The 27,294-nt window shown below is 38.9% G+C and overlaps 1 protein-coding gene across 1 annotated transcript in view; it reads right to left on the minus strand.

Moving 5' to 3' along the window:
• EFHC1 (EF-hand domain containing 1) overlaps nt 1–27,294 on the minus strand; it is a 59,551-nt gene that overhangs the window by 16,368 nt on the left and 15,889 nt on the right. Inside the window, exons 4-9 of the mRNA XM_032864536.1 lie at nt 26,044–26,193; nt 22,861–23,053; nt 16,704–16,924; nt 12,727–12,867; nt 8,467–8,680; nt 7,934–8,081 (exon numbers count right to left, since the gene is read on the minus strand). Coding sequence (XP_032720427.1) covers nt 7,934–8,081; nt 8,467–8,680; nt 12,727–12,867; nt 16,704–16,924; nt 22,861–23,053; nt 26,044–26,193 — 1,067 coding nt within the window. The remainder of the gene's footprint in view (nt 1–7,933; nt 8,082–8,466; nt 8,681–12,726; nt 12,868–16,703; nt 16,925–22,860; nt 23,054–26,043; nt 26,194–27,294) is intronic.

Consider the following 27,294-nt stretch of genomic DNA (forward strand, 5'->3'; position numbering starts at 1 on the left):
AACTATTAAAAAAAATCGGGATGCCTGGGTGGCTCGGTGGGTTAAACGTCTGCCTTCGGCTCAGGTCATGATCCCAGGGTCCTGGGATCGAGTCCCATATCAGGCTCCTTGTTCAGTGGGGAGCCTGCTTCTCTCTCAGTCTGCTGCTTTCCCTGCTTGTGCTTTCTCTCTCTCTCTCTCTCTCAATCTCTTTCTCTGACAAATTAATAGGTAAAATCTTCAAAGAAAAAAAAAATAGAGCAAGGAAACTTCCAAATTCATTCCATAAGGCCAGCATTACCCTGATACCAATACCAGATAAAAACATTACAAAAAAAGAGAGAAGGAGAGAAAACTACAAGCCAGTATCTCTGATGAGCATAGTTGCAAAATTCCTCAAAAAAGTATTAGGAAACCAAATCCAACAAAACATTAAAAAAAAAATTATTCACCATGATCAAGTGGAATATATTCCCAGGATGCAAGCGTGGCTCAATATTCACAAATCAACATGATACATCACATCAATAAGAGAAAAGGATAAAAACCATATATGCAATAAAAACATTTGACCAAGTACAAGATCCATTCACGATAAAAACCCTCAACATCTCTACATCTAATATCATACTCAGTGGTAAGAAAAAGAGCTTTTCCCCTAAGATGAAGAATAAGACAAAATTGTTCACTCTCACCACTTTTATTTAACATGGTACTGGAAGTGCTAGCCATAGCAATTAGACAAGAGAAAGGAATAAAAGGCATCCAAATTGGTAAGGAAGAAGTTAAACTGTCACATTTGCAGATGACATGATACTATTTATAGAAAACCCTAAAGGCTCCACAAAAAAAAAAACTACTAGAACTGATACAGAATTCAGTAAGGTCATAGGATACAAAAGTCAATAGACAAATGGTGATTAACACCCAGTAATGTACAGAATAGTTGAGTATATTATACACCTGAAACTAGCAAAACACCATTTGCTAAAATTTTTTAAGAAAAGTCTTAGAATAAATAAAGGGGGGGGGGCAATGGTAAAAAGTGACTTACATGTAGATCAAAAAAGGCTAAACACTAGACCAGGGACTTGGCAAACTATAATAGTTCAAAATCAACCTGCTGCCTGTTCTAAAGAAAGTTTAATTGTCATTCAGCCACACCTTCATTTACACATTGCCCATGACTGCTGCTTTCACCCTGGAAGGGCAGAGTTGAGTGGTTCCAACAGAGATGGTATGGCCCACAAAGCCTAAACTATTTACTACTCGTCTCCTTACTAAAAATTTTTGCCATCCTGTCCTACACTATGAGCTCCCTACACACACACACTCTCTCTCTCTCTCTCTCTCTCTCTCTCTCTATATATATATATATATATATATATATATATATATATGAATGATAAGGTCTGGTACAAACCACAAGCTCATATATCTGTTGAATTAATGAAAAATGACAAGAGACCATTTAAATCTGGAAGTGATCAATGACCTTCAAGGAAGCAGTTTATGAAGCATGGATGATGAAGCAGTCACAACGGAGGTGGTTACAGATCCAAAACAGAATAATTAAATCTGGAGAAATGGGAGCTACTTATCTTTGATAAGAAGGTAAAGAAAGAGGAGTAATAGTTCCAGAATTCTCTAAGGTGAAGACTGAGAAAACTGAAGGAACTTACCTTGGATCATTTGGTCTCATATTTGAGACCAACTGCAAATTGAATATGGAAGAGCTTGGGGCATAAAGAAAACAGAAAAAAGAATGAGGACAGTTGGGAATGTCTATATGGGAAAAGTGGCTAAAACTGAAAAAGGATGAAAAAGCTCACTGAGCAGGGGAGAGGCCTCCTCTTGAAAATGACAGCACAAAAGGGGATGCTGGTTAAGCAAGGATATAGGAATACATGGGGCTTTTGTGTAGAGGTGTGGACTTATGAGCATTTGTCTTTTTGTAAGTCTGAGGTCCATATACTGCAACAAGGACCCAAAACCCAAAAGGAACTTCAGATACTGTCAATAATCAATTACCTGTGTACTTTTTAATTTTCTGGCTCAGAGAAAGAAAATGGCTAACTCCAAATATTATCATTCTCTGATTGACACTTGACAAAAGTAGTATTCGGGTCTGACAAGTACTCAAGATCCCCTTTCATGATTCTTAGCAATGATTCATCAAATAAAGGATTTGTATCTCCTTGGAGCGGGTTCTTGATCAGATGGGAGGAGTTAGGAACCAAAGTCAGAATGGCTAGAAGACATGGAAGGTGTGGCACTGGGATTCATATTACCTTCAGGCACTTTCCCTCACTATCTGACCCATCACGAGAGAAGGGAGGGAAGAAGAGGGTCAAAACAGGGATGGTGATGGACCGCTTAACCCAGAATTTGAACTTCTCTTTATTTTTATCGGTATCTTAACCTGAGTGCCACACACTGTCTTTTCATCATTACTAAATGAGGAAAAAGAAAAAAGAGTCTACTGGTGGTATGCCAAGGCGAAAAGCTTTCCAGTTAAGGAAGATGTGGTCCATATACACTATGGAGTATTATGCCTCCATCAGAAAGGATGAATACCCAACTTTTGTAGCAACATGGACAGGACTGGAAGAGATTCTGCTGAGTGAAATAAGCAGAGAGAGTCAATTATCATATAGTTTCACTTATTTGTGGAGCATAACAAATAACATGGAGGACATGGGGAGATGGAAAGGAGAAGGGAGTTGAGGGAAACTGGAAGGGGAGGTGAACCATGAGAGACTATGGACTCTGAAAAACAACCTGAGGGTTTTGAAGGGGCGGGGGGTGGGAGGTTGGGGGAGCCAGATGGTGGGTATTAAGGAGGGCACGTATTGCATGGAGCACTGGGTGTGGTGCAAAAACAATGAATACTGTTACACTGAAAAGAAATTAAAAAAAAAAAAAAAAGCTTTCCAGTGTTGCTGGTATTTGCATAATGGGGAAATTACAGAAAAAAACTTTTGAGAAGCACGTGAATTAGATATATGACCATGAATCTTCCCTCGGCTGCCAAACCATGCTTCTCTGGAACACGCGCCTCCCACTTCCCTAGAGAGCTACCATATTTCATTAGGCCTGTGACATTTGTTTCACACCTTTTATATGTCTGGAAGTAGGAGGTATTTTTTAATTAATGGTGAAGGTCACTTATAATTGATAATTTCTTAGTAGATAAAATAATGGTATACATTTATTTTCATTTTATTTTTATATTTTATTGATATAGTTAGTAGAATGGTATGAATCACAACTCTTCCTCTCTCCTGAAACCTCCAACATGTCCCCATCCTTATTCTTCTTATGGCAGTAGGACTCTGAAAACAAAACACTCAGAAGGGCCCCTCAACCATACCCACCCACCTCCCAGGTGCTGCACACACACACTCCACCTTCCTGCTTGTTGTCATAGATCAAGGTTTCCAAGAGTAATTCCAGGACTCCTGGAGGCTCCTGAGAGGTTTTTGGGATCTGTGAGGTCAAAACTATTCTCATAGTAATACTAAACCAGTATTATCTGCTTTTTAACTTTTAGTTTTCTCACAAATGTACAATGGAGTTTTCCAAAGGATATATGATGAATGATATCACAGCAATCTGAATACAGAGGCAGAAGAAAATCCAGCTGTCTTCTATTAATAAAGTCAGATATTAAAGAGACTTGCAGAAATATAAAACTTGCAGAAAATGACATTCTTTTTTTCCACTTGGAAAATATAGTTTTTTTAAATAAAATGCTATTATTTGTGTTAACATGGAATGGGTTTATTATTTTTTTAAAACAAATTAATGAATATTTTTAATTTCTCAGATATAGTTTTCATTATGGTAAATATCGATAAACCACACGTGCAAAAAACTCTTTGTGGTCCTAATTTTTAGGAGTATACAGGTGCTCTGAGACCAAAAAGTTTGAGAGTGACCACCAGAGATGAATGCTTGGTGTTTCTATCTTAAAGCCCATTCCCCCACCAGGTTCCTTGTTCCATCTCTTACACATACTCCACAAAAGCTTCCCTCTTACACATTTGTCAGTTTCCCTCTCAGCACAATCATTCCCATGTATGTATAAACATGCTGGTGTTCATTTTATCTTAAAAATAAGCAAAAACTTCTCCTGTTCCTCTGTCAGCTACTGCCCATGTTTCTTCCCCTTTGCACAAAAAAATTCCTCAAAAAAGTGGTCTATACTTCTGGTCTCAAATTCCTCTCCTCCCATACATTTTTTTTTTAAATATTATTTCTGCAGCGTTAACACACAGTTTCAGGTGCACAACATAGTGGTCAACAAGTTTATACCTTAGTTGTGCTCACCCCAAGTAGCTGCCATCCTCCCACTCTCTTAAATCCCCTCCCATTGGATTTCCCTGCCCTTTCCATTCCACTGAAATGGAGAAAAATCCCACTTGGATCCCCCCACATTGCTAAATCCCCATTTGACACAGTGAGTCCTTCTGTCTTTGTTGACATACAGGCAGCTGTCCCTTTGCAAGGCTCTGATAAGTGGGAATTTTAGTTAACACCGTTAAATAACCCAGTCCCTCAAGGACATGGTTCAGCTTTCAGTTACCACATTTATTAACTGTGAGGGATTGCAGGAAGCATAGACTCCCTGTCCGCCTGGTCAGTGCACCAATCGCCACATAAACAACTCATGCACATTGATCACCAACAATTATCTCATTTGTTTCAAGTCTGTCAGTGACTGGCTTCTGGGTACCTGTTTTTTAGCTCAGAGCTAGACCCCAGAGTATATTTGAAATACATCATTGAGAGAGGAAATGGGCGAAGAAAAGTGAAAGTGAAGCGAAGATATAAAAGTGCTAACACTGGATGTAGAAGTTAAATCTAACATAATGGAGGTACAGAAGTAGCCGACTGGGAATGAGGACACCACCACCAGTGGGGACAGCACTCAGCTAGAAGAAAGGTGACTTGGGGCCTGAATGAGGACAGGGGGTGCATGGAAAGGACAAGCATCTCCCAGATGCAGCGAGAAACTTCACATTAAAAGAACTCTCAGAAGTTATTAAAGGAACTCAAGGAGATATTTCACAACATAGAAAGCAAAAATAATAAAATGTTAAAAGCTGATCCAAAATTAGAAAGGAATATGCCAATTTGCCAAGGCATAGAAAAGATATTTGCTCTGGTTATGTGACAAGAATGAGGCAAGCACTGTTCAACCTTGTCTCGGCAAGTTTATCCTACAAAGAAGTAAAACACTTTAATTCTTGATGTTGCCAACGTTTTATTTATTTATTTATTTATTTTTAGACTTACCTTAGAGCAAGCGTGCATGCAAGTAGGGCAAGGGGCAGAAGGATGGGAAGAGAGAATCTCAAGCAGACTCTCTGCAGGAGTGTGTAGTTGGACGAGGGGCTCGGTCTCATGCCTCTGAGATCATGACCTGAGCCAAAACCAAGAGTCGCTTGCTCAACTGAGAGTCATTCAGGTGTCCCGCCTTTGTTTTAAATTACCGTGTACTAAATAAAAATTAGTTTTACTATTTTTTCACTTCCTTATACATAGAGAACCTCAGAGTTTTTCATGTTTTGACAGAAATTTTTAAAGGTTGCAGAACGGTAAATTTTCCTATCGATTATTAAGATTGGTGTGGTTGCTTTTAGAGTTCGGAGCCCCACGCAGAGGGAAGATGGCCTGTACGTCCCTCACCGGACTTCCAGACCATCACACCCACTTGCTTTTCTTCCTGCCTCACGAGCTCTCTGAGGAGACTCAGAGAGTCTCCTCTCTCAGCGCTTACTGTGGGAGGACATCAGCCCAGTCCTGGGAGCTTTTCTACTTCCACTGCTCCCTCAGAGATTTCACCCGGTCCTGTGGCTTGAAATTCATCTATAAGCCAATAACTTCCACATTTACATTCCCAGCCCAGACCTCCTGCCTGTAAGCCAGATTTCTATATCTGATGGCCTCCTTGATATCTCCACCTGGATATGCAATAGATAGATACCTTAAACCCAGGATACTGTTAGAAGAGGGAAGGGGGTCAGCAAAGTACCCTCTATAATGGAAAGGCACTTTAAGACTGAAAACCAAAGCAAGCCACTCCAGCCATTTACACAGTTTCTTTCAGGGTAACTTACAGGGGGGGATCTGGGAGATGGAGCCAGACGGGATGAGCCAGGCAGCACTCGGCTGTTCTCTGCCCTTCTTCTCCACACAGTCAGGACTTCAATCCCCAGCATTTATGGATAAGGGGCATGGTGGTGAGGTCAGAGGGCAGCTATCTAAAGTGGCGCCATTTGTGCACCAAAGCATCTCTACTAATTCCATAAAGTGGGGCCTTCTGTGAGCCGGCCATCTGACTAGTCACCTAAAGCGAGACCTTCTGTGGGCCAGCCATCTGACTCGTTACCTAAAGTGGGGTCTTCTGTGGGCCAGCCATCTCTACTAATTCCCTAAAGAGGGGCCTTCTGTGGGCCAGCCATCTCTACTAGTTACCTAAAGCGAGGCCTCCTGTGGGCCAGCCATCTTACTAGTCACCTAAAGCGGGGCCTTCTGTGGGCCAGCCATCTGACTCATTACCTAAAGTGGGGCCTTCTGTGGGCCAGCCATCTGACTAGTTACCTAGAGCGGTGCCTTCTATGGGCCAGCCATCTCTACTAGCTACCTAAAGTGGGGCCTTCTGTTCACTACTTTAGGGAAGACCAGAACAAGCCACCTGCAATCACATCAGGGCAGACATTAACCTCCATGGGGCCAGGAACACATAGTCCTGAGGGGAGTATGTTGCATGGCCATGAACAAGATGGACGGCCAAAGATGGAGTCAGTGTGGTCAGCACTCCTACAATAACCAAAACCGAAACCCTTCCCACAACCAAAAAAACCCTCCTCTACTACCCACAATGCACATCTTCCCCATCTCAGTTGATGGCAACTCCTTCCTTCCAGTTGCTCAGGACAAAAACCTTAGTCATTCATGACTGTCTTACATCATATCTACAATCTGTCTCAAGTCCTATTGGCTCTACCTTCAAAATACATCTAGAATCAGACTTTTCTCCATGTCCCCTGGTCCACACACCCTCATCTCTTGCCTGAAGTACTATAGCATGGTCCTAACTTGTCTCCCTCCTGATCTAGTCTCTGCACAGCAGCCAGCTGAGTTCTTGTAAAACGCATGCCAAATCTTGCCATTCCTCTCCTGCAAACCCCCACAGTGGTTCTCAATTTTATTCAGAGAAAAGTCAACATCTTTCCAAAGACCTAGTGGGTCCTAGAGGATCTAACTCCATCTTACGGGGCTACGGTATAATTCCACCTCCTCCTATTCCTCTCACTCCCTCACTCTTGCGGCTCTTACCAGCCTGCTGCTTTCCAGAACTCTGGGCAGGCTGGGGCTTCACACTCACCAGTCCCTCTTCCTGGAAAGCTCCTCCTCCAAATAGCCACATGCCTGACTCCTTTTCTTTCAAGTGTTTGCTCACTGTCACCTTCTCAAGGTGTACCTGGCTCCCCACATCAACTGTTACCTACCATCACCCTCCAGAAATCTTTATCACTCTTATCGTTCTCCACTTTCCATAGCATTCATCCCCTCAGGTACTGTATGATTTACTTGTGTTCTTTATTGGTTGTCTCCCTCTCCTACCACTTAGGAGGTCAACTCCATGAGAGCAGCAACTTCTTGTCTATTCTGTCGACTGATAAAAGCCCAAGGGCCTAGTGATAGTATCTGATACATATTAGGCATTCAATAATTATTTGCTAGATAAATGAAGTTGAAAAAGTTCTAAGTTACTAGTTATTAAAACGGACCCAGAGAACCTTCTGTGTATGTGTAATAACTCCCATTTGGTGAGGGAAATCTGAAATCTAAAATGTGGTTACCTGTTCATTTTATCAAGAACTACTTCCTAAATACCTTGTAAGTATCAAAGCCAAACTGGACCTTGGATGGTCAAACATACTTTTCCAATTCTGTCGCAGGAGCTTCTTGCTTTTGAACACGGTTCTGGATGGACAAGAGTGCTTCTGGTGAATACTGGGCAGCATTGCTCTCCATGTACTTCAAAACATAGTCGTCTGTGTCAAGGATGACGAACCGGTGGCCAAACACTGGGGAGAGGGTAGAGATACACTTAGCTTGGTTATGGTTCTAATCCTGCTGTTAGGGGTAAAACAAGACTGATCTTCTAATGACAAGGTCACAGATAGGTCTGTGACCTAGATGAATGAACTTTCCATAGTTCTCTAAACAAATATGCAATAGTTTGCTCAGTGTTCAGGAAGCTTGGGCTCTACACCTATGGCCCATGAATGTGACCAACTTACAGTTTAACTGACACATAAGGAAATCAAGACACTGTATCACATATACAAGAATATTAGTTCAGATGGAATGCAGTCTAACTCTCTCTTACAAGTTAAAGGAATTAAATTCCCACTAAGAAGAACCCATTCACTTGGCCGGTAGGAAAGGCTAAGCTGTGCTTACACCTACCTTCAATCACAGCACCAATGTAGAAGTCAGTCGGGCCATAGTAGATGGGGTTTTCCGTGGTCGAGGATGGTTTAAGAACTTTAGTTCTGCCAAGGTACTTGCCCCCAATAATGCCAGAATTGCGGACGGGTGGCTCAAAGATACTGATCATGTCACTGGCAAGAAAATAAGAGAAGACAAATTGGCGGCCTTTGTCTTCTGGGATGGGAGATTCCTAGGCAGGAAAAGAAAGGAAGTTATTATGAAGGTACAAGATGTTCAAAACTTAAGTGTCTACAGGACTAGGTATCAAATATAAACTGGGTGGCTCAGTTGGTTAAGCATCTGCCTTTGGCTCAGGTCAGATCAAGCCCCACATTGGACTCCCTGCTCAGCGAGAAGCCTGCTTCTTCCTCTCCCTTGCCTGCCACTCCCCCTGCTTGTGCTCTCTCTCTCTTTCTCTCTCTGTCAAATAAAAAAAATTAAAATCTTTTAAAAATAATAAAATATAATATAAACCCAATATACAAAGTATAATGTAAGGGAACAGTACTGGGTGGAGGTTTGGGGAGACTGTGATGGCCTGGAAAAGACATGCCTCATCTAAAGGAGGCTACCTCAACTCAACTCTGACTGGTTGCTGTCTTGTGCAAATGTAAGCCCAATGTTGGGGATCTTCCCATTTCTCCAGGGAAGATAGAAAACCAGTGTTGTATGTAAGTGATGAATCACGAAATTCTATACCTGAAACTAATATTACACTGTGTGTTAACTAACTGGAATTTAAGCAAAACCTGGAAAAAAAAAACCACCCTGATTTTAAAATGTTGATCTGAACTCTTTTAAAGCTCTGTGTGCACCAAACAAAACATGTGGGCTACATTCTGCCCACAGGCTGCCCACAGTTTGAGACCTCTTGGCTGACATGTCCAGTTTCATAGACACTGAAATGATTATGCAAGTTTAGTTCTTTAAACAAATCTATTTTTATATATAATTTTTAAAAGAAAATTTAAGGAAGAAGAATGAGCAATACATGTCATAGAGTTGAAATTGATTCTGAGAAACTATCTTGTAGATAAGACTGTTCCTACATAAATCACTGAGAGTGATCACATAACCCTAAGAAACCAATTCCAGATTGAACAAGTCTAAATACAGACATGCTTATTCTTGACTAAAGTCACCTCAACTTGCAACTTCAGCACATATCTTTTCATTTACAACATGGAATTTCTTGTATAATAATTTATCAAAGAAAGTCACTGGGTTTCCTCTTAGTCAAATAATTTCCTCATAACATTCCCTAATCTAACAGTCTCCAAACTTTTTTGATTAGACATTCTAACAATAAAAAACTGTTAAACAAACATCCACAATATAGTTAATAAAAATCAAATCACATCTCTCCTCTGCTCTCAAACCTCCAGAGGATTCTTATCACACTGACTAAAATATGAAATTCTGAGCACGGAGGTGGCCAGGGCTGTACCAAGGGGGTGGAAAGGGAGGGACAATGGTTCACCCTGGCAGGAGTATTTTAAAAGTTAAAAAAAATTCTTTATGTTTTTTTTTAGAACTAAGTGTAAAGTTGCATGAACAATAAGAGAATTTTCATATACTCCTCACAACTTAGCATCTGACATAGTCACTGTACAATTACCAGACCCAGAGTAATGGTATCACAGGAATGGTAAATGGTAAGGGCATAATAGTATTAAATAAATCACAGTTCTTATTCAAATTTTACCTGTTTTTCACTTATGTCTTTTTGACTTAGGATCCTACACAGGATCTCACATTGTGTTAAGTTGTTCTTTCTCTTTGATCTCCTCTAATCTGTGACAGTTCCTCATTCTGTCCTTGTCCTTTCATGACCTTGACACTTTTGAAGAATAATGTTGAATGTCCCTTGTGCATCTCATTTTTACATCTTTGGCAAAAATACCACAGAAAAAAATTTCTTGTTGTTCTCAAAGTACACCAAGGAGTTCATGATATTGATGGATCTCATTATTGGTGATGTTGACCTTGGTCATATGGGTAGAAGATAAATTCTGGGTTTCTCCCTTTAAAAATTACCACCTTCCCCTTTGTAGTTGGTAAATATTTTATCTTAAGAAATACACGTTGAAATGATGAAAATCCTGTTTCTCCTCAAATGTTTTCCAGTAATTTTAGTGTCCACTGATGGATCTTTTCTGCAACAATTGCTGTGGAGGGTGCTTAACGGTAATTTGTTATCGCCTTCCTCTCCTCCACATGTAGCAACTGAAATTCTACCGTACGGAGGCATGGTCTCTTTGAGGATGGGTATTGTGTTGCCGATATTTAGAATTACAGGCACACAATGAGAGTAAGAAGCACATCAACTTTGGGGTTTATCTTTAAATTGTCTGCAGACCTGTTACCTACACTCCTTGTTACCTGCACCATGGGTGACTACTCCCACTGCTCCAGCCCACTGGCCCTGTTAGGCCACTGGCTGCAAAGCTGTGAGTGGGTGCCTGATCCCATCTTCCTTCCTGTCTCTCTGCCCTCCATTCCCTGTGCACCGCCCCTGCATGAATTGCAGTTCCCTCAGTCCTTCATTTGGGTCTCCACTCAGTTGTGTGCCCTCTCCCCTCCATTTGCCTTATTTTCCCATTAAATGAGCCCCTTGCCATCACTCTGTCTCCTGCTTTACTTTGTACAGCATGTTTACCGCTTGTTCTTTGATGATGTGTTTACTCGACCTGAATATCCTCAACTGGAATGTAAGCTCCGCAAGGCCAGAGATTGGTCTGTCTTGTTTTCCACTGTACCCTCAATGCCCAGAACTATGCCAAGCCCAAAGTCGTTCTGTAATATTTGTTAAGTGCGTGATGAATAATTCAACATCTATTCTTCTACATACACATGTTCTATGCCCTACAAAGTCCATATAAAAATATCAGGAACTATAAAATAGGTGCATTCCTGATAAATTATGAGCAGAGGCTGGAGTATTTTCTTCACAGGATCCATGGAGTATAAGCTATCTGCAGGCTTCTTGGGAGGCCAAGCCTGATGCTGTGGAGACCACTGTTCAAGTCACGTTCTTACATTCTTCTCGAGCTTCCCACAATCCCTCACTGGCACTCCACCCTGAGGCCCAGATTTGTCACTAGCCATATTTTCACTTAGGCCCCAACCCCCTGTCTGGGCTTAGCATATTTTATTATATATAAATACTTTTCACTGTGAACTATAACACACATAAAGAAAAACTGCAAAAAACTAATATGTACAGTTCAAAGAATTTTCATTAAGTGACAACTCATGGAACCACTGCCCAGGTCAAGAAACAGAATGCTGACAGAACCTAGAAAGTCCTCCCAACTGAGAAAACTTGTTAATAATGTAAAAATATTCATTAATCAGAATTTTTATGATATGGAGTATGCTAGTGGGCCTAGAGTTTGCTAGAACTCCCTTTTTATTTAAAGCTTTGTTTAAGATCTTCCTAAAATATAGTAGTCAACTATGTCTTGATTTAATATTTATTTTTCCAAATATATGCACACAGTTTGAAAAATCACTTGGCCCCTCTCCCACACTTCCAATTCCTATTCCCAGAAGTAACTTATTTCAATTTCTATCTATATCCATATTTCTAAATAAAATGCTGATATTCCTATTTTTGTATATTTTCCATTTTTAAAGATATTACCCTTCGAATTCCTATCAGTAATTCTCCTCGGGTAACTCAGCCAATAGTAGAATATTCAGGATTTAAATTTATGTCTGTTTCCAAACTCATGCTTTTAATCCACTAGCCATATGACCTTTCAAAGGCAGTATCTATTAAATTGGTAGAATTCCATTACATTTAAGAAATATAAAATACATCAAGCTAGATATCACAAGTAATGATAAAAAGTAGTAAGATATGGGCCCTACCCTCAAGGAAAACACAGTACACTCTATTGCACACAAGTACACAAATAATTTGACTCTGTCAGGCTTTCATAATTACTTAATAAAAAAGGCAAGAAGGTCAGTCAAAATTTGAGGGGTAGTAGAGAGAGATTATTGGTCTAAGAATGAGGTTTACAGGAGCTAGGACTAGAGCTAGGTCTTGGATCAGGGCACTACCGCTAATACTCTCCAACCTGCCCAAAGGCTGGGGACTGGGTCACCTGGCTATTTAAATAACACACAACTCTGACACCTGTTACTCTACAGCTTTCCAGATGGAAAGGACAACCGGGCACAGTGCTGAGACAGAACAGAATCTCACTACATGGAAGTCATCCTCACCAGTGCAGCCAAATAACGAAGCACCTTGTTATCATTCACCAGCATTTTAATAACATCTTTTTTCGGAGCCTTTGGAATGAGAACAAAGCAATTCTGAGCAGAGTCTTCAATGAGTCCATAACCGTTATAGGGAGGTAGCTCCTGGAGAAATACAAGAAGTAAAGTATTAAATTATATTAAAGGAAAAATTTGTGTTAAAATTACACTAAAGGTAGCTAAGTTTCTTTTTTAGAAATCTAGAAGACACTTATTCAAAAGCAATTTCTATATATGCAAATGTCCTGTAGTCAGAAAATAAAACATCGCATCTTCCATTCCTTTTTATATGTAAACTTTACATCATGATCCCTGCTCATAGGAGTGACTGAAGATGCTAGAGTAACCCTCAGGGTGAAAGGAAAGTTCAGCAGTCCCCCTTACCCAGAGGGCAAAAGGTGCAAGACCCCCAGTGGATGACTGAACCCTGTATTTACTATGCTTTTTCCCAGACATACTTTTGATAAAATTCAACTTATAAATTAGACCCGGTAAGAGATTAACAATGAAACTAATAAAATAGAACAATTATAACATACTGTAATAAAGGTTACGTGAATGTGGTCTCTCTCTCAAAATATCTTACTGTATAGCACTCCCCCTTCTTGTGATGACATAAGATGACAAAATGCCTATGTGATGAGATGAAGTGAGGTGAATGACATAGTGTTGTGACATAGTGTGAGGCTACTGTTGGCCTCCTGATGATACATCAGGAGGAGGTTCATCTGCTTCCAGATCGCGGTTACCCACAGGTAACTGAAACCATGGAAAGCAAAACTCTGGTTAAGGGGGGACTCGTGAGTTGCTGATATCCACTGACCCCTTACCGCCAAAGCAGGACCTGGCCCTACTCCTGGTCCCAATCCTGACCCTTGTGGTCATCCTACTGTGGACAAGCCCAAGTGTCTGTGACTTCTTTGCTCTAGGGTGTGTGTGTGTTGCGTGCGTGTGTGGAGGAGGGCAGGACTTGGTTCGTGCTACTATTTCCCTATTTATCTCCATATTTCTAGACGTTAGCTGCACAAAACAGGGACGACAGCCATTCTTTACTGAGAACTCAGACTCCTTGTCCACTTAGGACTCTCGTAGCAAAGGAGCAAACTTAAGAAACCAAACTTGGGCTATGACGGTTATTTGGTGAGTTAGTGTGAAAGTACAGGATGAACTTTTATTTTTCATTCAGGCCTCAGGAAGAGCTGAAAGCATCACTCTAATCTGGTAGGATTTCTTGGTCTAAAAACTTGAGTTCAGCAGCCGTTTCCCTCTCCTCGATGTGGACTGCAGAAGAGTTCTTTCCCTTTGACTCCTTTTTACTAGGCGTTCTCAGCAAAGTCGGCTTATTCCACACTTTTCACATATAGATACTTTCCCCAGATCTTTTCATATGTTGTATTGAAGCATGTTGACAGATTAGTCTGTACAGTCCATCTGTGACTGGTACTCTCTCAAAAGCCTGTGACTACTCTGCCCACCCAAGGCGTAGTGCCTGGAACACTGCCTCTTCGCCCACCTCCGGGGCCGTAATGTGACTGTCATGGCGGAAAGATGACTGGTGCCTCCAGCATGCACAATGACCTAACTCGCTCTACATGCGAAACCACGACTCAATGCACATACAAGTTGCCATGGACAGAGGGATCCTGGGTGAGACGCCACACCCTGAGCGTTTGAGTTACTCTAGAGGCCAGGCAGGAGTACACAGTGGCGGGATCCAAACTTCCTCTGCTTCTGTACCAACACACTATGAGCCCGGCTGGGGCTCGGCAGTAGAGGCTAAAGAATTTGAAATAGGGAGGGAAGCCTCTGAGCACCTTCCTCTCAAATTCTTTCTGTGCTGGAGGAATTCTGTAATTTCATCCTTCCGTTCACATCTTTCTTTTGAGAAGAAAGGACCATGATCTTATTTTACACACAGAGGGGTAATAAATATAAAGACAGGCTGCAGGTATTAATACCCAATTTCATACACAGGCCACAGACCAAAGAGGCTGGATGCATTGCTCCGGACCCAAAGGTGTGAGACAGGCTCCGGTGCTTGCAGGCTGTGATTCGGTGCTATCTTAACACATCACATACATCTTGAATTTGCTGGATAATGTGTCATTTTTAACACATGAGATTCTTTTTTTGTTTGTTTGTTTTTGAGAGAGAAAGAACATGCAAGTGTGTGTTGGGGTAGGGAGAGAGAATCTCAAGCAGACTCACGCTCAGTGGAGAGCTCTGAGTGGGGCTCCATCCCATGACCCTGAAATCATGACTTTAAGCTGAAATCAAGAGTCAGTCGCTCAACTGAGTGAGCCACCCAGGTGCCTCCACATGCAATTCTTCTTTGAATTTCTAAAATACGTGGCTGAATCCCTCCGAAGGCTCAAGTCTATCCGATTACTGTGTGGGTGCACTGAGAAGCACCATGACCTTACTCTTAGATCAGAGTGGACTCTGTGGTACACAGGACCAGATTTCTGGGTTCAGTATAATTCTAAGGAAAGCTACGTGGCAATGAAAGAAAGCCATTTTCCAACATATTCATTAATCAGCTTCTGTTTGCTCCCCATTAGTTTTTAAGTAAAAGGGTCAAATAAATAGGCAGGGAACAGTGAAACGCCCTAGCAGTCTGGAATTTTAAGAGATGTCTTTTTTAATCAAAATTTTAAAATTATAAAAGTAATACAAGGTTTGGTATAAGAAGAGACATTAAAAGCACACAAAGTATAAAAAGAAAGGTCCTTTGTCGTCTCACACTTCCCCCCCCACCTCCCCATGCTCACATGTGGAACTCCCTACAGTGTGGCGGGATAGCTCTCCAGGTACTCCCTTTGGCAAGTGAAAGCAGATACTGTATGCAAACATTTACACAAACAGGGCCATAGCACATAAACGTTTTCACTCACAAATGTGATGGACAGTTTTCCACGTTGCAGAGACTGACTTCCTCTTTTTCTGTTTAACCAGCCTTATAGTCTCACAGTCTTCTCACTGTACTGGAGTTTATTCTGCCAATCTCCTTACACTTTATTATAAGTAATGCTAAAATACACATCCTTACACATACTGTTTTATGGTCCCCAAACCACATTTTCTAGATAAAGGGATAGCTAATATCTTATTTTGAAAAAATTAAAATGATGACATTGCCCTCCAAAAAGGTATTTCCTATTGGCTCTCCTATTAATAGCATCTGAAAATGACCAGTTCGGGGTATCTGGCTGGCTCAGTCAGTAGAGCATGTGGCTCTTGGTCTCAAGGTTGTGGGTTTGAGACTGACAGTGGGTGTAGGGATTATTTTTAAAAATTAAAAAAAAAAAAAAAAGAGGGGCACCTGGGTGGCTCAGTCATTAAGTGTCTACCTTCAGCTCAGGTCATGATCCCAGGGTCCTGGCATTGAGCCCCAAATTGGGCTCTCTGCTTGGGAGGAAGCCTGCTTCACCCTCTCCCACTCTCCCTGCTTGTGTTCCCTCTCTCACCGTGTCTCTTTCTGTCACATAAATAAATAAATAAATAAATAAATCTATCTTTTTTTAAAAAAAGAAGAAAATGTCCACTTCATCACATCAGGGCAAACACTGGATATCGTGAGTCTTTTTAAATCAAATAGATCCAAGACCTCATTATTTTCTATTTTCTTTGATTATCAGTTGAGGGGCTTTTCTTATTTTTAAAGATTTATTTATTCATTTTTGAGAGAGAAAGAGAGAGCACAAGTGGGAGGGGCAGAAGGAGAGGGAGAAAGAATCTGAAGCCAGACTCTGCACTGAGCATGGAGGAGGGTCTTTTCATATGTTCATTAGCCATCTCAATTCTTCTGTGAAGTGATCTGTATCCTATGCTTTGCCCATTTTTTATTGGGTATTCACATGACTCTATTTTCATTCTTTTTCTTAAACCTCTGTATCAAAAGATTAATTCTCACACTGCACTCAGAACTAGTGTTCCATTACCGGTTTCACGGGCGGTGGCTCCTTCCTGCTCACATCAATACGTGGTAAATCAGAGATTCCAAACTTTTCTTTGTAATATTGTCGAGTGAAAGGATCACAATCATAGATGAAGAAGGTTCTCCCGAGGATAGTGAGTGGTTTCCCCACGATGAAGTCTTTGGCAGTATACCATTCCAACACCTCTTGATCAGAGATCTCCAACACACACTGAGGGAAGTTCTCTGACAGAAGGTAACAGGGAGAGAAGAAAGAAAAGGAATGAGGATGGGAAGGAAGACTGACATACAGCTCCCGGGCACTCTTGAGAATTTGAGGGCATACGGTCTCTGCCTGTAATCAAGTGTCTCCTCTACTCTCCCAGCAACACATGAGGTTGTGTATTTCCATCAGTTGAACGGACACAGAAACAATACTCAGATGGTTTTTGTGAAGTCTCTCTTCCATATTCAGCCTGAACTACCAGTACAGATCACTAATCTTAGCAAAACTTCATGCTTGGGGAAATCATTACAGGAGGAAAGAATAAATGTCCTTCTATAGAGTACGAGATCAATGGAGGGATCCAAGTCATTCAGTTCAACCTTCCACCCATTTATTCTTTCACCCAACATATTCTCAATGATCACATATATCATGTACCAGGTTCACTGTTAAATACTGAGATTATAACAGTTAACAGTATAGGTGGAATTTCTGCCTTGATGGAGAAAACGGTCTGTTTGGGAACGGATACTAAACAATTACACAAATAATAGTTTCATTTCAATTGTGATCACTGCTAGAAGGACAGTCTGAGGGGCACCTGGGTGGCTCAGTGGGTTAACGACTCAGGTCATGATCCCAGGGTCCTGGGATCAAGCCCCGCATCGGGCTCTCTGCTCAGCGGGGAGCCTGCTTCCCTTCCTCTCTCTCTGCTTGCCTCTCTGCCTACTTGTGATCTCTGTCTGTCAAACAAATACATAAAATCTTTTTGGCAGTCTGACCTAGTCCTCTGGCAGGAAGCAGGGTCAGTGAGATGATCATGCTTAACTGTTTATCTGGACACTCAACAGATTTTCAAATGTAAAATCAACCTTGCATTTTGCAGGGGGTAGAATACTGTTTTATGAGAACTAAGGATTGACTTATTTAAGACTGATCCCCTGCAGCATCATCACCATAGAAACCATAAGATAGTCAATTCTGTTGAAGTACCACACTGCATAGCTATAACCACAAAGCTGACCCCAGAACTCCAGTTATGGGGGGCTTGGGAGATAGGCCACTATTTTCCTAACTGACAATTGCTAAGATGGAAAAATAGGGAAGAAGGCTAAGATTTTGTTACATCAGACAGAAAGGCTTGAGCTCCAGCCCTTGATCATGCCATAAGACCATGATTTTCCCAATCCGCATCTTAAAAGTCCTATAGAGCAATGGTTTCTTCTGCCAGTGCCTAATGCATAATCCTACTAGACCCCTTTGAATTACCCCAGGAAGTGATGGCCATTGGGGGATACAGTCAACAATGTTCCAGGAGACCTGGGGTATGTGTGCACACATACTGTAGAACCATTCACCTTTGCTCACTTAACAATTATCTTTTTCATACACAGCTGGATTTCATTTACTGATATTTTATTTAAGTATTTTATTTTGCATATATGACTGTAGTCTTACTTATGGTGTCTTTGGTTTTCTTGGTCTCTTTTTAATGAATGAATTAGTTCTTTACTGTGAATCTGTATTAGCTTAGAATTAACTATTCTTTATTTGACAAAACTGAAAAATTAGACCTGGTATTTCTTTGTGGAGAATTTTTTAAGTGATTCTATTTCCTTAATGGTTAAAGACATTTGGTTTTTATTTCTTTTGGACAAGGTTTTTATTTCTTTTCTTTCTTTTTATTTCTTCTTGGACAAGATAAATTCTTTTAAAACTTTGCTCATTTCACACACAAAAAAGAAACAAACCAAAAAACAGACTCTTAACTACAGGGAACAAATGGATGGTGACCAGAGGGGAGGTAGGTAGGGGGATGGGTAAAACACGTGAAGGGGATTAAAAGTACATGTATCTTGAGCACTGATTAAGTGTTGAATCCCCATATTATACACCTGAAACTAATGTAACACTACACATTAACTATGCTGGAATAAAAATTTAATTTAATTTCAATTAAAATTTGTTCATTTCATCTAACTGATATTAATTTCCAAATACATGAGTTTTTTTAATAGTTCTAAAATTGAATTCTAACTTGTGTCTAATTCTAATCAATTAGAAAAATATGGTATAAGATGTCCAGACTTTAAAAATTTATTAAGACTGACCAGTCTTTATAAGTGTTCCATTTGTGCTTGAAGAAATGGGAATTCTCCCAGTGTTGATGCATATACATATTCATTCTATCAATACTGTCAATTCTATTACTTAAATCCTATAATATATATGAGCTTATTGACTTACCTTTTTGATCTAACAATTATAAGAAGAAATGTTTTAATGACTGCCACTATTTTGATGAATTTGTCTATTTTCTTTGCATAATAATGCTATAAATTTTTGTCTTTCATGTTTTGAAGCCATGTTACTAACTGCATTCATGTTTATAATTAGTACATTTTCCTGGTAAATACAATTCTTGCAATATGTAATGATCTTCTTTATCTCGAGCAATGCTTTATGATATAATGTCTATTGGTATTTAGTAATATAGCCTTATCCATTTCTTTTGCTATTTGCTTGTACATCTTTTTTAACCTTTTTATGTCTGTGTATCTTAAGTATGTTCTCGAAAATATTTTTCAAAATTTGTTTTTTAATCCTATCACTTCCTCCTAAGTCATTGTTATAATATATTTCAATTCTATCTTGATACTTTTTAACTCCCACAAATTCAACATTGTTTTTTTAGTTTGTATAGTCAAGGTTTATTTAGATGTACCCACACTTTGCCATTATCCTCTTTTTTTTTAATCACTTCTTTTATCACTATCTCAGACCTTGTTTCTGAAATAATTTTCTTTCTACTAAAAGTACACTCTAGAATTTTCCTAGTAAGAGTCTTTTGTTAGTAAAATCTGTTTTGCTTGCCTGGAAATGTATTTCACTTTCTTCTTCAAAGACCGTTTCTCTAGGTATTAAATTCTATATTCTTCTCAGCACTTTGAAGATACTATTACACTGTCTTCTGGTAACTGTTGTTATTATAGCTGCTGTTCTGTATGGATAACCTTGTTCTTCAGGGCTGCTTTTATGATCTTCTTGAATTTGGTGTTCTTAAGTTTGACTATAACATGTCTAAGTATGGATTTATATCTTTACAACATTATTGAGGTATAATCAACTACAACAAGTTTATGTATTTAGAGTGTACAATTTTGATGTTGTTTAACATTTGTATTTAGCAAGGGAAAGGCAAGGTCAAAGGAGGAAAGCCAGTCTGAAGGATAATTAACAGACTTTAAGAACCTAGAACCTTAGGTTCAACAGCTGAGTAGAAGGCATCTGGTGACCTTTTTTGGGCAATACTTACCACATACTAGTAAACTGCAATTATGTTTAACAAAGAAAGAAGTTTTATAATTCTTGAAACTTCACCTCCGTCCATTATAAAAATGCAATTTTTATTCATCTTAACTACTTAAATGAAGGCCCTGGCAAAGAGAACTTCTGAAAGATACTTCTGTAGCTGCCTATTACTGTCCAACACAAACTCTGCCTAGCCACTGTCTCTCAGAGGCCCCCAAACATAACATACTTGTTCCTAATGCCCAACCCTTGTTCTTGTTCTTTTCTAACATGCACTTTCTCTTTGTTCTCTGCCACTCTAAATCTGGGTCCCATCTCCGTTCTCCCACAAAGCCTTCCTAAATCTTTCTAGGCCACATCTCTTCTCCTGAGCTCTATCTACAAGACATAACTACTTATACAATCAGATGATCTGGTACACTTGTGTTATTGTTAAACATCTTTGTGTATTTACAGGACTCATCTCCCCAGTCACTAGAAGTGACTGAAGGACAGAGATTCTAGGTCTGGAAATTACACTTTCTTTCTTTTCTTTTTTTTTTTTTCAAAAAAAAATTTTTTTTTTGAAATTGCACTTTCATTTTAACCTCCACAGCACTTAGAATAAGAAACAGTTCCTTTAGCAATATTTAACTCTTGTTTAATTGAATATAATTAAAATCATCCACTGGATTAAATAAACGACTTTGAGAGTCAGTTAGATGCTACTTCTTCAACATCACAGTTCTAGTTAAAGGAATTATTCAGCTGATGGAAGCTTAGCTTTTTCTATCCTGTGAGTGAATGACTAACAATAACTTTTACAAAAAGATGTTTCCTATCTCTTAAAAGGACCCTATATATGTCACCAGGCTGCCTCTTGACATAACTTTGATGAAATTTTCGTTAAAATTTGAGAAGTTATAGGGACACCTGCCTGGCTCAGTTGGTAGAGTATGAGACTCTTGATCTTTGGGTTGTGAGTTTAAGCCCCATGTTGGATGCAGAGATTACTTTAAAAAAATTGGGGACGTTATAAAAGAGGATGATTATATATTTAAAATTTTAAACATAGGCCACATTGATACAGCAGAGACAAACATAGAACTCGAGATTTCAAGGGGTTCAGTTTCAGTGATACTTTTTTCATGCCTGAATAAATTCCCATTCTTTCTCTTAATCTTCTGTAAATCTAACGTTTGTTAGCACTAGATGGCAGGAATTTCAGGCTCATGTAAGCATTCCGGAAGGCCTAAATTAGTACGTTAGTCTCAGCGTCCTAGAACTCTAAGGGCGTTCTACAGGAGGCCAAGTACAAGAATACGGTCGACAGCAGCCGGATTATGTTGAACTAGGGCTCAGATCCAGTTGCTGCTATCTGAGAATGAGAGCTATGTTAGCAATTATTCTCATTTCTCTAAAAGAGATTTTTACCATTAATTCTCTTAGTTTTAAAGTGAGGACTATCTTTACTACCTTTTATTTTCCCCAGTCTCATTTTCCTCTACCACATATGCCACCATTCTAACATGCAACTTTTTATGTGTATACTATGTATATCGTCTTGTTTGTATTCCACTTTACATAATTATTATTGCATTGTACATCTCATTGTTTTCCTACATAGCCCTACGCTTTTAAGTGCATCAATTTGCTTTCTTTACATTTAGTTATTGCTTGTAACTACTACTATTTATCAAGATATACCTTCACCATATTTTGTTTATCTAGTCTCCTGATGATAGAAATCTCTACCTCTTTGCCCTCAAGTAACACAGCTTTTTTTAAGAAAAATACTATATAGGCAAATCAATATGTGTAGGCAGATTGAATTTAGCCTTCAGACTGCCAATTTGTTTATAACCTCTAACCTCAACTTGTTTATAACCTCTAAGACAAACCTCTTGCACAATACCTGAAATTTCTTATCTCCTAGTTCCAAAAAGAGTAAAAAGAAAACCAACAAAAGTATTTACAGAGTTCTGTCAGCCATCCAAACATGAGAGATGTCATCATATGTGACCAAGATGACATTTTGCAAGAGAAAATTATTAAACCACTCAGTCAATAACCAAAGCAAGTGTACTTATCCCAAAGAAAGACGGATGGGCGGTGGGTGTCAAGTGCACTTTGTTTGATTCTCCCTCTCTAGTCACTAAGTTATTTTACACCAGCAAAGAGAACAGGGGCTGACACAGTGGGGCCCCACCTCTATGAGTCACAGACATGCCTTTTCCATTCTTAAGTTATCCCACATACAAACTTCCTGTTTAGGAAGTATTGAGGTGAGAAGCAAAGTCAGGAAAGAACATAAGGAAATGGTAAGCTTTATGAAAACAAGATTGTTTTAAAAATGCATTAAAAATCTGATATTAAATTGCTTTACTTCAGAAGCCTTGCTCTTTTGCACTTTAAATGACTTTCCCACTGCTATTTTGGTTGTTTCCTTGATTTGGGTATCAGTCATCTCCACCAGACCATTTTGGAGGCAAGCCTAGACTGCGGGGCAAGCAATGAGGGGAATTACGGGAAAGTCATTTTTTGAGTACCTACAAGAACACAGCAAGAACCTCCCAAGAGTAAAGAGAATGACCATACCGATTAAGTAACTCCTTTGAAATCCAGAAGATGTCCCAATTATGGAAGATAAACTGAATAAACATACTTGCATTCTCCACCAAAACCTTCGGCATGCGCTGGCGGTTCATCAGGAGTGGGAAAGGATCTCGCCCATCATTTCGTTCATGGACTTCTCGAATTTCCACTGTGTCATCCATAAGATAGTAATGAATGATGTAGGTCCGACATTCACCAAACATGCTGTCTGTATCATCCCAGATTGCATAGAATCGAAGAACCTTTGAAGAACCCAAGGTAGTGACTTAAGTAAGAATTCTACAAGTGGAGAGATTAACTTAAGTACTTTGGCATTCATATATCAGACAATGATGGAAACATTAGCTACAGAAACTATGAAGTAATCTCTTAAAAAAAATTCACCAAAGATACAAAAACATCTGAAATTATATACCAGATGTCAACAGCTGGAAAGTATTAAATAACAGGCTTATAAGTTTGTACTGAAAAAGCAGAATTCACTTTCATCCAAAATATTAGTCAGTGAAAGAGAAGCCGAATTTAAAAAGCAATGGAAACTATAAGACACTGATGAAAGAAACTGAAGAAGACACAAATAAATGGAGAGATATTTTGTGCTCACTGTAAAAGAATTAATATTGTTAAAATGTCCATACTAACTAAAGCAACCTACAGATTTAATGCAATCCCTATCAAGATTTCAATGGTATTTTTCACAGAACTAGAGAAAAGAATCCTAAAATTTGTGTGGAAGCAGAAAAGACCCTGAATAGCCCAGAAAACTCTTGAGAAAGAACAGAGGCAGAGGTATCATGTTCCCTGACCTCAAACTATACTACAACACTATAGTAATCAAAACAGTATGGTACTGGCATAAGAATAGACACATAGATCAACAGAACAGAAATGACAGCCCAGAAACAAACTCACACTTCTATGGTCAATTAATTTATGAAAAATGAGGCAAGAATATACAATGGGGAAAGATAGTCTCTTCAATAAATGGTGCAGGGAAAACTGTGGACAGCTACATGCAAAAGAATGAAACTAGACCACTTTCTCATAGACCACCATACACAAAAATAAACTCCAAATAGATTAGAGATCTGAAGCCATAAAACTCCTAGGAGAAAACATAGGCAGTAAGCTTGTTGACATTGATCTGAGCCATGTTTCTTTAGATGTGACTCCAAAGGCAAGGGAAACAAAAACAAAAATAAACAAATGAGACTACATCAAACTAAAAAGCTTCTATACAATGAAGAAAACTATCAACAAAGTGAAAAGGTAGCCTACTGAAAGGGAGAAGATATTTGCAAATTATATCTGATACGGAAGGGATTAACATCCAAAATATATAAAGAACTCCTACAACTCAATAACAAAAAACCCACAAATTCTGGTCTTAAAAAAAAATTGGCAGAGGATCTGAATAGTTATTCTTCCAAAGAAGACACAAATGGCCAACAGGCACATGAAAAGATGCTCAACATTATTAATCATCAGAGAAATGCAAACCAAAACACCAATGAGATATCAACTTACACTTGTTAGAATGGCTATCATCCAAAAGACAAGAAATAACAAGTGCTGGCTGGAGAAAAAGGAACCCTCGTACACTGTTGTAGGAATGTAAACTGGTGTGACCACTATGGAAAACAGTATGAGGTACCTCAGAAAATTAAAAATAGAAATACCATATGATCCAGTAATTCCACTACTAGGTAGCCTCCAAAGAAAATGAAACACTAATACAAAAAGATATAAGCACCACATGTTCATTGCAGCATTATTTATAATAGCCAAGATTTGGGAATAACCTGTCCACCAAAGGATTAATGGAGAAAGATGTGGCTTATATATACAATGGAATATTCCTCAGCCATATGAAAGAATGAAGTCTTGCCCTTTGCAAAAACATGGATGAACTTTGAGGGTATTATGCTAAGTGAAACAAGTCAGACAGAGAAAGACAAATATTGCTTAATGTCACTTATATGTGGAATCTAAAAAACAACAAAACCAAACCCAGCTCATAGATATGGAGAACAGACTGGTGGTTGCCAGAGGGTAGGGAGCTTGGGGTGCAGGTGGTGGGGGAATGGGTGGAGTAGGTGAAGGAGATTAAGTACAAACTTCCAGTTATAAAATAAATAAGTCATGGGAACGTAACGTACAGAATGGGGAATATAGTCAATAATATTATATTAACTTTGTAATATGACAGATGGTAACTAGACTTATTGTGGTGATAACTTTGAAACGTATCTAATTGTCAAATCACTATGTTATATACCTGAAGCTAATATAATATACATCAATTATACCTCAATAAAGAACAACAACAAAAAAAAAAACAAGAGAAAAAAGAGCAGCATGTTTTATACAGGGGCTTATATTTATTAATAAAGATATATGTGAACAGTTTATATGTAATTAGTATTGAAAGAATTTTCATTTATTAATAAGTCCTTTTTATCCATCAACATACCTCTTCTAGTAACAGTATCAACAACACAATCTTTAAAGACAAAAGAATAACAGATATATGATTGATATATAGAATGTCCTTAAAAGAAGATGTTAGTGCTAGGCAAATTTTTCTGAACTAAAAGGAATTACATTTCTGAGAGAACACCTGCAGCAAAGAAGCACTGATGATGATCTCCCCATCTTTTGTATAGAAAGGAGAAGACCAAATCTGCCCCCACACACCACCCCACAGTGGGGAGGATAGGATGGTTGGAACAAAGCTGGAAAATACCTAGACTCCTCTGTACTCAGACATTCATATAAAATTTAACAAGAAAGCAGCTGCGATGGGATTTCTGTGAAATTACTATTTTATCATTAGAAACCTACCTATATGAAATAGCTTTGAAATTTCCCAATAAATCAGTTAGGGTTTCCCAAAGAAGCTTATAAAATGAACTCCTATTTAGGAAAAGAAGCAGTCAGTTGGAAATGTAAAGTGGGAAGCAGACATAGCTCAGGAATTGCTTTAAGATTGAAAAGTTTGGTGGAACTCCTAGGACTTAACTCCATAACATCTTTGAGTCTCGGTCTCTAATACAAAACTTGGACATTCCTGTACCTCCGACTCTGGATGAAACCAGAAAGATAGCATTGTCTCCAAATGGCTAAATTACAGATGTAACGTTTTAAAACACACATCTACCAGAACAGTTGGCTAATAAACATGCATAACATTTGGAGATGAGCAAAGCCACTGACATGCTTAGTTACTTACTTGTTTGTCAAAGGTGAGAAACTGCTTCAGTTGGTCAAAATCCGATGGGGTGACATACTTACGAAGAGGCTGTTTCCGGAGTTCAGTGTAAGGATCAAGAGCCATCTTCTCCGGGGGATTTAATTCAATTCCTTGACTTTCCAAAAATACCTACATCATGCAAAAGTAATAATGATCATCTTTCTTGAAGCTTCTATAAGTAATAACTGATGGTATAAAGAGAAGCATAATAATCATTTCTATGCCATTGTCCAAATTAATCATTAGCTTCAGTGTTAGGCAAATCTTAGCTGCACTAAGCCTCCAACTGACCCAACACTATGATGCAGATAACAATTGGTAATTACTGAAAAATATTATAAAGTTTCTAGGCAATATGCTAAGTTAACTGGAAGACATGATAATAATTAGGTAACTGGCTCCAAATATGAATTTAGATCAATGAAATTTAGTTAGATGCCCAACAACAGAGTAAGTCCTGAGGTTGCTTACATACACACATCTGAAACCCAACCACAGTTTCAAACAATATGTAATTCATATCAGATATGGGGGCAAGCTACACAATGGCAAAGTTAAGCTGAAATCAAATTCCCAACTTTCCAACTCACCAAAACCAATTATCTGATTAAGTCCCCATCTCCACCCGCCTCTAAGAAGGAAAAGAATCACTGGTTATTTTAGACCAGAAAATAACTATAGCAAAATAGGAGAGACAAACCAAATACCCAAATCTCACCAGATAAAGTTAAGGAAAGCATCTGAACTTAACATGATCTTGTTTGATTTGCTAATTATAAGTAAATATAATATTTTCTGGAACTATATCTTTTAATACACGTTGGTATTTCTTCTTCATAAAAGCAGGACAATAAGCTGTATAATTTTTAGTAATCGGAAAAGAACAATGGCATGGGATCTGTTTACATTCTGGAATTAGAAATTAATCTGAAATATGGGTTTCTTTTGGGAATTGTGTCATGTGCTTTTGGACAATTCAGTAGAAAATATACAGGACCCAGAACCAAAATATTTGGGTTCTAATATTAGCTCTGCTGCTAACTAGCTTGTAACCTTAGTAAAGTTTCACTGAACAGTCTCCAATATCTTTCAATATTAAAACACTGTGATCTCAATGTCTATTAAAACTACTGAGCTGGAGATAATGACTAACACTATTCTCCTCTCCCTTGAAATGATGTATTAGTGTAGCAGGATTATTGATTGAGGTATTTAATGGGATTTTTACTC

This window comes from Lontra canadensis, unplaced genomic scaffold (genome assembly GCF_010015895.1).
Source record: "Lontra canadensis isolate GAN:19392208 unplaced genomic scaffold, GSC_riverotter_1.0 scaffold27, whole genome shotgun sequence".
NCBI lineage: Eukaryota > Metazoa > Chordata > Mammalia > Carnivora > Mustelidae > Lontra > Lontra canadensis.